Here is an 11,368-nt window from a genome sequence, read left to right as displayed (position 1 = left end):
AGATGTAAGGGAGGCTGGAAAGAACCATCACCTGGCAAAGGAGAATAGGATAGCTATGACTAGATTGGAGAAATTCTGAGCCTTCCCCCTGGACTGGACATACTGCTTCTTTAAAAAAAAAAAATCAGTTTTTCTTACCACAGGGCATTGTTAGGAAAAGCCATTGGATTAGCAATCAACAAATCCAGTGAGAAAAAGCAGAGTTGGTTAGGTTGAAAACACAGTCAAGGATAAGGATTGACTATGCCCTGAGGGGAATAAACTCACAAGCATTGAGCCACATACCATTTCCAGGACTTTGGTAATTTCTGCCTTGTTCAGGTCTCACAACAATCCCATAACAAGGGCAGCCAGCATTGTTTCCATGTTATGCATGAGGGACTCAGAAGAAAAGGTGAGGTGGCTTGTTTGGGGGGTCCTATTAGTGCCTTCACAGCACATTACTTTACCCCTCTGCCATGGGCCATAGTTCTTTCTCTGGCTTACCAAGATCACTTTCTGAAACATGAACAGGGAAAGAAAAAGAGGTCCACTATCTCCTAGGCAGAAGCAGACATATTTTTATGCTGGCTCCTTCTCTAATGATGGAGTCTTCTGGCAGAGGTGGAGGCATTAGGGTGACCTAGAGCAGAACTTGCCCTTCATTGCAGCTATTAGCAATCTGCACATCCAGGTCACGTGTTATCTTGGATTCTACTAACTCAGTCAGGCATTGGTAGATAGTGTGGAGCCTGACACTTATATCTGGGGATCTTGGCAATGTCACCATCCTCAGAGTTGGCTTTCTTGCTGCCAGTATTTCCATCAGTTTTGACATTTTTGTCTTACAGAATGAATCTAATGTGCATTCAACACCTCCCCCTTAACTACCTGCAGGCCCAGTTCAGATTCTGCTATGAAATTTCTTAGACTTCTCAGGCTCCCAACTTCCCTCCAGGCCTTGAATACTGTACCATCCATAGAGGCAAACAGTTCTTCTTGAACACTGCAATGTTTTACTCACCACCAGGATCTCATGAAACCACCTCTCATCCGTCCTGAATGACCATCCTTTAAGGGCCTCCTTAAAGGTATCTCCTGCCCTTCAAACCTTCTGTGTGCCCTTTTTTTTGAGATTTTTATTTATTTATTTGTCAGAGAGAGAGAGAGAGCACAAGTGGTGGCGGTGGGGGAGGGGCGAGGCAGAGGGAGAAGCAAACTCCCCACTGAGCAGGGACCCCAATGCGAGGCTTCATCCCTGGGATCGTGATTTGAACCAAAGGCAGAGGCTTAACCAACTGAGCCACCCAGGTGTCCCATGTGTGCCCTTCTTAAATATGCAAAATGCATGGTTGCAGCTCATCTACTATTTAAGATCACAGTTCTTTTTGTCTTAGCATGCACTGAGGAACACGGATGGGGATAGAGCATTCTGTCATTAGCACCACTCAGAGCTAAGCCTTTAGATACTCAAAAATTGTATTAATACATTTAATTTCACCTATACACATATACCCTACCAAACTGGCAAAAGAAGCTAAAGCAGTTTAGAAAGCTAAATAATATAGTTACACGAACACCAGTTAAAGCAAGGTGCCAAAAGAAATACAAAGGTAGAAATCAAACACTAACCTTTAATCCGGGGACTGTCAGAAACCATTTGGGGTCTTAGTCACTTGCCAAGTGACCATGCAGTCTTCTGTGAATATATTGGTGTGGCAAAAGTCACTGGTAGAGCTAGTAAAAGCAGTCTCTGGAGGAGATAATTCATCCAAGTCTCTGTTAGAGACTTTAGGAAGCTTTTTTACTCAGTGTAAATGAGTGTGAAAAAAGAGCTTTAAGTGGATACATATTGGATTCATATTGTATCAAGTGAGAGATACAGTGACTCGATTGTGTACAGCAGCCTGACCATGGGCAAGTCTTTTTGTTTGCTTTGCCCTCTCATGCTAAAATTGGGGGACAGGTCTCAATATTCTCTGCATATGCTTTCGAAGTTCAGCAGTCAAAGAAATACCTTCATTAGATGGCTGAGAAATGTCTTCAAATTTTCTGTGTATGTAAATTCTGGTTGCTTAATATGAGTCTGCAGAAAATAAGGGGCTTTGCTGAACTCCTTTTTATTGATGGCTGATTCTTAGAGCCTGAACCTTTTGTCCACTAACTTATAAAAGAAATCATACAACATTTTTAAGGGTAAGTTAAGCAGATATTGTAACTAAAAACTAGAACAAATGGAAATATACCAATAGTCTCAGCAGAAAATATAAAAAGAACCCTGTCAAACATAAAATCTGGATTAATGTGAACATGTTCAAATGCTCAGGTTTTGGCAGAACTTCTTTGGTCGTTAGAGTTTCTTTTTTAATGGTCATGAAATGGTAACTAATCATCTCCCTGCTACCAAACAGCTCATTTCAACTAAAATGAGTTGAATATTTGAACTGTGAAATGTTTATAAGTAAACCTTATAAAAAGCAGGCTCTTGCATTGCAGTACACCAGAATCAAGACATTGTGAAAGGAGTGTCTATTTTGAGAAAGGATTTGTCTTTTGAAGACAGGAACAGTAACCGTAGTAAGTATTAAAAGCACGGGTGGTTTGTTCTGGGCACCAGAGAAAGATGCTCAAAGTGAGTAATGTGGGAGGTCTGCTAACTTCTACCCAATCCAAACCTTCTCTTGTCTTTCTTTTTTGGGGTCTCTGCTGAAATACAGAATAAGTTGGCCCCTTTCCCTGAATTTCAGATTTGTCCCATAATGACCAGAGAAATAAAGGAAGAGGCTGGGAGAAAAGCTGCCAAGAGCCAATGGGTTGACATTTATTGAGAAAGCCTTAAGCAGGAAGTTCACCATGTATCACAGCATGTAGCCTGACTTGGGGAGATTCTACATTATCTTGGTTGCCAGATGAAGCTCTGAAGACAGTTAAGTTAAACTGGCAATAGGGAAACTCTGAAAGGACACAGCTCTGTACGCACTAGGGAAAACTAGTGTGTTTGTGAACAGCCCCATGTTTGCAGTATTGGAGACCACCATCAGATATTAAGAACTAGAAAGAAGGCATTCAGGACGTTAGAAAGAAATGTTACCATGAGTTTACATCCAGTTTCCTAAAGAGCCAGGCTGGTGTCTCCAATCACCTGGATGATCTGTTTCTCACTGAAATGAAAAGAATTAGTTTCTGACATCTATTTCCGGAGGTTTATGTCCTGGTCTCTGAAGGTGTGTGTATACACACACACACACAGTTCAGAGCTCCTGGTGGAGAATTTGCTATTCAACTGGCTATTGAGAAAGACACCAAGGAGCCAGTTTTTGAGGGGAAATTATCCTAATTGGTTGGGGAAAAAGTTCTGTCCTACCTTGTAGCTTTGGTCTATTAGTGAAAGATATCTACAATAATCCTATTGGCAAATTACTAAAATTGTGAAAAAAAAATGAGGTTGATATAGCACCAGAAATAATTTTAAGGGGCTGCAGGTTAACACTTCTAGCAGACACTGAATTAGTCTGTATTTTGTACAAAATTCAGAGCATAGAGGCAAGAGAAGGAATCTGAAATAAAGATGAAACTCTTGCCACTGATATTCTATTATGGAAGTTCTGGGTCCAAGGCAGTATGAGCTGTATCCCTGTGATTAGGTTAGCTGACATAGGACAAAAGAAAAATCCTTATTTCCCATGTGGGTGCCCCTGAAGATCTTTGATGGATGATTCACAGAACCATGCTATTAATGCTCTGATAAGACCTGTGGCTATCTCTGACAGGTTAGAAATCCTGGAGGTCCATGGGTACACAGACCAAGGGACCATGAAGAAGGGGACACGGTCTTTGCCTAAGCATGGGCCCGGGTTGTTCTGGTAGCCAGTCTCCACCCCCATCCAACCAGCCCATGAGTGTGAGGAAATAGCCCTGCCCACCACTGGGCAGGTGTTTGTTTACATTGGGTCACTACCAACTTACCAAGACTGAAAGCTCTTGCAGCTGTTGATAGTTATGCAGGTTATAAAGCCACTGTCCCAGCAATCGAAGTAGCCATCTCAAGATGGAGAGCGGAGTGTTTTCCTTAATACAGGGTACAGAGACAAGTCTAGTGTCTCTGACTCAAATGAGGGCTGTGATCCGATTGTAAAAATGAACTTTTATCTTTCCTACCAACTCCAAGCACAGAAGAATACAAGGGTGGGCTCATTTCCCAGCTCGGGGCCCACACTAACACTTATTTTTCAGTAAATGACTTACACCCCTATTGAAAGCATGTATCTTCTCAACCGTCATGCCCCTTACTGTGTTGTATCCCATATCACAAGTGTCATGGTGAACAAAGCAAAGGTGTGTGGATAAGAGTTTAGTCAACATAGGGTCTGAATCCCCAGGTATATTTGTAATGTGGAAATGCTTCTTCAAATCACAAGTGGGGAAACAGAAGAGCTCCTTTACTGATTCAAATTGGAGAGAGAAAACAAAGTTCACTGGGAAGAGCCCTCAAATAGATTCGTTTTCCAAATGAAAAATCTTTTAATACAAACCTGTGCATTGTTTGTAAAGGCGCATTTAATACAGTGAGTGGAGGACAGTTTTTAAAAGCCCAAGTAACAAGATGTGTTCAATGACCTGAGAAAGTAAAAAAGCTAATTGAAAACTATTATGTACAAATTTTTAAAAATATTCAAAAGCATTTCAGATACCAAGAAGAGTTTCAAATGGAATATTTTATTGACATGTTAGTTGTCTTTTTAACATGTACACACACACTGACACACACTGACACACTCTGATTGATTTGCGTGGAACAAGGGTTGTCTAAATATCCTAAGGGAAAATGAAAAATTAAAAAATATATTAATTTTTCATTGTTATAGACAATTACACCCACATCACTTACAAAGCTATCACGGGTTCTGTCCAAGGAAGCAAAATGGCATAGAAGGAGGAAAGTTGTGGGTCAATTCAACAGTGACATAACTGAGATCTCAACATGAGAAAGCTGACAAAACACGGATTTTTGCTGTGAATTTTCTCTTTGCAAAAGATGAAGAAAAGTCTGTCAGTAAATAAGAGAAAGTGGTGAACTTTTGTAGTCAATTCTCACAGTATTATGCAGGGGCATCAAGAAAACTGCTTAGTCCTTCTCTGGGACCAGTTTCAGAACTTTTCCAATCGCAATGGTCTTACCCTCATCTCTTAAAGTAAAACGACCCATCTGAGGAAAATCTTTGAATGTTTCAAGGCAGATAGTCCCTGCTGTCCTTAAACGGGCAATGCACACTTGATCTTGTTTCACGAAGCGGGGCCGTGTCTTACTTTTCTCTCCTGACTTTTTGTCTACCAAGGAGATTAAGGCTGTTATCTCAACTTCCTCAATACAAGTATGAATGTGCAGCACCGCATTATAGCCTGGGCAGATGATGGACTTGTGCTCAATAATCACTATCTGAACGTCAAAGGTACGTCCAGAATGGCACAGATTGTTAGGGTCACAAAGTATGAATCCTGGAAGAATCTCTTCTTCTTCAATTCCCTTCAGTCTGATTTTAAGATTTTCACCTGGGGCTACATAATCAGTTTCAGCATCATCAGAAAGAATTCCAAGAACTTCCACATTGTGCTTGTTTGGCATCATCACAAGCTGCTGGCCCTTAAAAATGGATCCTGATTCCAGCTTTCCCAGGACCACGGTGCCCATATCCTTGTACTTATCCACAATTGGCAGTCTAATTGGTCCATCAATTGATCTGTTGAAGTTTGGCATATTATCCAAATACGGAATAAATGGTAATCCAGTGTACCAAGGGCAAAAATCTGATTGCTCTTTAATATTTGCCCCTGTCAGCCCAGAGCAGGGCATAAAGTGAATGTCCTTTTTGGGACTAAAGCCAACTTTTTTCAAAAAGGGCACCAGTTTTTCTTTACATTCTTCATATCTCTCGCTGCTCCAATTAACTGTGGGATCATCCATCTTATTAATAAGCACTACTAAATGTTTTACCCCTGCTGTTTTTGCCAACATCGCATGTTCTCTTGTCTGTCCACCTTTCTCAAATCCAGTTTCAAATTCTCCTTTCCTGGCAGAGATTACTAGTACAGCCAGATCAGCTTGAGAAGCACCACCAATCATATTTGGGACAAAACTCTTGTGGCCAGGAGCATCTAAAATGGTGAAATGTTTCTTTTCTGTTTCGAAATAGGCACGACCCACTTCTACTGTTTTACCCTTGTCTCGTTCTTCCTGATTTGTATCTAAGGCCCAGGACAAATACCAAGTTTCTCTGTTTTTTTCTTTAGCTTCTCTCTCATATTTCTCAAGTGTCCTTTTGTCAACCATTCCTGTCAAAAACATTATTTGTCCTCCAATGGTTGACTTGCCAGCATCTACATGCCCAATGAACACCACATTTACGTGTTCTTTTTTAGGAGCACCTGAGGGCACGAACACAGATTTAGATTTTCTCATTTCCTCTTTCTCCATTATATCCTGGCCACTTTCTTCTGGGGGCCCTGAATCTCCCAAGGAACTACCCCCTGGCTCAGCTTCACTTACTTCTTTATTGTGCTCCCATGACTCTTCTAGGATCATCTCCACCTCTCCATTTTCTACAACAGGTTCTGAAAGTTCCATGGTAACGGCTGAATTGGAACCTTCATGCAACACTAACTGTTCCTCTTTGGAATGTTCCACAGGTGCCCCCCGTCCCAGCTTTTTACCTTGAAGGTCGCCCGCGCCGGTGCAGGTTTCATCAATGTTGGTGATGTCGGCCGGGGGGGTTTGCAGCTGGGCCGGGCCCCGCAGAAAGGACGGCACGAACTCCGCGGCGTGTACGTTAGGCACGAAGGGTTTGGCATTGACGTTGAGCTGACGGCTGAAGGCCGAGCTGAGATGCTCCTGCTGGGCCTCGGCAAGCGCCGTGGAGGCTCGGTCTCCGCTCGGGGCCGAACCCGGGGCTTCCATGTCCACCTGGTCCCAGCAGTCGGGCGCGGAGTCGCTGCTGCTGCTGCCCGGATCCATGGTCTGAGGACCTGATGGGTGGCGGGGAGGGAGCGGGGTTAACACGCCAGAAAGTGCGGGCTACGCCGCCAAGGGGTAAGGCTGCAAGAGCGAAGTGCCAAGGGGAAGCGACGCGAACCTTAGCGGCAGCGCAGTGGCAGCTAAGTCCCCCAACACTGCATTCGCAACTGCGGCAGCAGCAGCAGATATGGCGGATCAACCCTCTCCTCTTCTGTGTGAGCGGATCTCCTCCCCCAAACCCCAACCACTTCCGACTCCTCCACCGCCGACCCAACGCGGGGCGTGGATTGACCCCTCGCTGCCATCCGTACGCTCGGCCTCCTTAGTTCTCAGCCATGGGCTAAGTCCAAAAGTAGGATTTGTAAAACGAAATTTTCCATTCATTTTTGTTCACACGATCTGGGAGAGCAATTTGACGCTGTAATGATTAAACCTAGACTGGCACACCTGATTTACAATTCTACTCGAAGATCCAAGTAAAAACGGGAATTGCTATTGAACAAATGGAGGCAGGAGATGGGTTAATTACCCAAAAACCCAGCAACCAAAGGAAGACATTAGTGACTAGAGAGGCACTCATGAAATACATGAAGATGTAGCTGAACCTAGGAAATGCGACATAAGATCACTCATTAATTTGAATCCCAGAGGCTTTTTGATTTTTCCTTTTTCCAGAGGGGCCCTCCCCCACCTACCCCATAACCCTGTAACTCTTGCTGATGGCTTCTGTGGTGTAAGGATGGGGTTTTAACTCGTTTTCATGTTAAGCACTGTGGCTGTGTGTGTGGAAGGAATGCCAAAGGAAAACCTAGGCCCAGTAAAGCTGCCCAACTTACAGCTTTTGTGCAGGTGCTTGAACAATGGCTACCCCTAAAATGCTGTGTTGGATTCACACAGGCAAGCACTGGACTCAGATCACTTGTATTCTAACCAACTGTATCCTGCCCCACTCACCAACAGCCCCCCCCCCAGTACACCCTGGATCCACAGACTTTCTTGCCCCATTCTGGAGGCTTGGAACCCTGCTCACTGCTGCTATTGCTGGTACTGGATTTGTCCAAGAACAAATAAGTGTCATGTTGGAACCTTCCTCAGTTAGTGGTAATGACATGGGGCTGTGGATGTCAGCCTAATTAAACTGATTAAGACCCCTGAGATGAACAAAGTCCATAGACACTAATCAATAGAATCTCACCCTCAGTGAGAGTTTATAACATTTGAGCCAAAGCCTGTAAATTAACTTAGATAAAACTGAAATAGAAAAAAAAAAGATCTTGGGAAAATACAATTCACAAAGTACAAGATAAGGTCATAAAGTTGGATATTAAATAAATCCAACGAGTCAAAATACTTCACAAATTGGTGACTGATTTATAACTTAGCAATTTTGTTCTCCAGAGTTTAGGATTAGAAAAAATGTTCTGTGTCTAACAGACCTGGACCCTTCATGGTTTGGGTCTAGGGCTGCCACTATGTTATTAGTTCTGTGCTGTTCCCAAGCCATTAGATATCAAACCCCTTTATTCTTTTCCCCTCTGGTAATGGTTTAATTATTTGTTGTCACATAAAGAGAGTGTACATGTCTATTCACAATGAATAGGAAGAACTGAGAGGTTGAATGTGCAGAGACCCTTGGACAATACTCCACACATGTGCTGGAGCCTTTCTTGGGCATTCTGTAGACCTTGGATAGACTTAATAAAATGTCTCTAGGAGAACTTATCAAGCAAGGTTTAGGCAGTTGTGCTCACATAAGATTAGTACTAGCAAGGAAGCAGCACAGACCTGGGATGTTTGATTCACCTGGGTCAATTGAATTGATCATGAGAATGTTAACCTGACTACTATTTATTAATATCTCTGTTAGAGAACAGAGGATTTTTCACTTCTAAAATCTTAAAGAAAAAATGAGAAATAGTGACAGGATGTCCTCACAAGCCATCATCCTTGGGGTTCAGGGCAGGGGCAGGTCCACCCAAGAGATAGAAACATTAACAATGTTTACAATGATAACAGGGATAATAAAATTAGAAAATAAAATACTCATTTGACTTACTGCATTTTTACATAAGTAGTCTCAGTACTGTCAACACCAATATGATTAGAGAAGGTATCCACCTTTTTCCAAAAGGTATCCACGTTCTCATCAGGTACATTACAATTAAACTGCATCTATTTGGTGATAACTCACTTTGTTGAGTGTTTTTTAGTAGCAGGTCATATTTCAATTATTTTCTATGGGTTCTCTCATTTCGTTTTCCCTACCATTCTGTGAAGAAGGTAATCTTAAATCCCTCTCTTTTACAGATAAGAAATGGATGTTTAGAGAGGCTGAGTGAATTATCCGAGGTTACATAGTTAGTAAATAGTGGACTTGGTGTTCAAACATGGACAAAATGATTCTAAGGCCATACTGGCTTGTAGCATCTATTATATAACAAGAAAGGAATTGGGAGATTTGATGAGTATAAATCACAAATGGAGGAAGCAGACAAAGTCTTATATTATCTTCAGAGAATGGAAATATGGATGAATTTAAGAGAGAAAGAATAATTCAGTTGAGTTCTTTTATGAGGAATTATGTTTTCTTCCTGAAGTAAGAGATAACTGTGTGGAGATTCTGAGGGAAGATTGCAATAAGGAAAACAAGGAATGGGGGAAGATATAGAACAAACTTTTGGGGTATAGGAAGGTGGCTGACTTGGGAGTTGTAAAATTATTTTTTAAGAATTCCAATTAAACAAAACCATAATAAATAAATACATAAACAAAAACATAATAAAGTACTCTGGGTTTGGAGATTCCCTTTTTTCTCCAACATACACCTAGCATCATCAAGCAGCCTAGAGCACAAGCCGAGTTCTAAGGTTCATCCAGGATTGAGGAATAGTAGTATTAGATGGGCTAAAAAGAGAGCAGGAAAATATCAAGGCACTAATGAACACAGGGTTCAGAAGACTGTGTTGGATGCCTTATATTGGTTCTCTCAGGATATCTTTGAGCTCTGTTCATAAACTTGTCTCTCTATTTTAAAGCTTAAGTCTCCATTTCCTAGAGTTTTTACTCCTAAGGTTGCTAATGCTTTTACTACTGTCAGTCTGATGCACACAGATCAGATTTACTTTAAAGCCACTTTAAATGTAGAGAGATGTGGAGTAAGGCAAGCTTGATTTGAAGCCATGGATCCAGTTGAAGAAGTATCTTCACTGAGATAACAACTCTGGTAGACTTTCCTGTTTTTAGGTAGGCAACTAATACACACTATGCCTAAGCCAACAGTTGCACTGAAAATATACTGATTTTTCCCACTCCTCAATGGTGGCAGCGGTGACAGTTCCCCTTAGGGGCCAATTCTGACGTATGTAATCATCTTGAGAGGCCATGAATACACTTACATTTCCAGGCCCTATAAGGACAATATTTAAAAGCCTCTAACTCTCCAATTAATCTCTTGCTATTAACAGAGTTTTCTATTAACAGCAACCAAAAACTGACTAGTAGAAGTGACAAAAAAGCTGGGGTTCAAATTCAGGGTCTAGTATTTCAAAATATTTCCTTTGTTAAGTTTCTTTAACCACTCTGTGCCTCAGTTTCCTTAGATAAGTGAAGATAAATCCATACTCAAACGTACACCCTGGGGTGGAGGTGCAAGGATACATGGCAGGTAGAAGAAACAAAGAGGCTGAAATTACAAGATAATTCAGCAGCTTCATTACTGCTCAGACCACTACTATAGTAAAGTATATGACAGCAACACCAGTCATGGCTGAAATGCCTGAAAGCCAAGCCTCGGAGTATGCATAGAGAAAATAGCCTCATTTGAGTTTAAACTGGGGAAAATGTATCTCCATTCTAATGCTGTCTCTATGGCCTACACTGTCCACAACACACACTCTGGGAACTTATTCATCCAACGGTCCACATACTAGGTAGGAACAGAACTACAAAACTAAAGCCAATGAGGCAATCTCGTTATTTTCAGAAAATTTTGCACACAATTATGGGGAATATGAAGAACATTGAACCTTCACCATTGATGATTGTCAACCAGAACCAAAACCAGCTACAGTAACATTCAAGGAGGCATACAAATAATAATTATGTGACATCATGGAAATATTAATGCGAGGTGATTATCAAGTATTTTATATATATATATATATATACACACACACGTATATACAAAATAAAATGTACCCAAATAAACATGTTGACCTTAAATTTACATAAAGTACTATATCATTTACACATAAATAAAAAAATATTAAAAAGAAACAAATATTAAAATAAAATTTGGGGAATCAATAAACACTAGAATTGAATTCCCTGATAGCCAGTTGCTGGAGTAGTCCTTCCAGAAAGTAGTCAAGTCTGGGTTAA

General features: G+C 41.4%; 1 protein-coding gene and 1 pseudogene across 1 annotated transcript; one reads left to right on the top strand and one right to left on the bottom strand.

Annotated features, from left to right (window-relative positions):
- Nucleotides 1-4,914: 4,914 nt before the first annotated feature.
- Nucleotides 4,915-7,221, bottom strand: LOC116862451 (eukaryotic peptide chain release factor GTP-binding subunit ERF3B). The gene is made up of 2 exons (XM_032849729.1): nt 7,107-7,221; nt 4,915-6,999 (listed from the first exon to the last, which is right to left on the bottom strand). The coding sequence occupies exon 2, from the start codon at nt 6,986-6,988 to the stop codon at nt 5,105-5,107; it is 1,884 nt and encodes a 627-aa protein (XP_032705620.1). The 5' UTR covers nt 6,989-6,999; nt 7,107-7,221; the 3' UTR covers nt 4,915-5,104.
- Nucleotides 7,003-11,368, top strand: part of LOC116862448 — a 16,697-nt pseudogene continuing 12,331 nt past the window's right edge.

The sequence above is a fragment of the Lontra canadensis genome, unplaced genomic scaffold (genome assembly GCF_010015895.1).
Source record: "Lontra canadensis isolate GAN:19392208 unplaced genomic scaffold, GSC_riverotter_1.0 scaffold244, whole genome shotgun sequence".
Taxonomy (NCBI): Eukaryota; Metazoa; Chordata; class Mammalia; order Carnivora; family Mustelidae; genus Lontra; species Lontra canadensis.
Note: the sequence above shows the minus strand (reverse complement) of the source record. Positions and strands in the feature narration are given on the sequence as shown.

What these genes read in the sequence shown, in the direction of transcription:
- LOC116862451 (XM_032849729.1), bottom strand. Translation starts at nt 6,988, where the DNA reads ATGGATCCGGGCAGCAGCAGCAGCGACTCCGCGCCCGACTGCTGGGAC.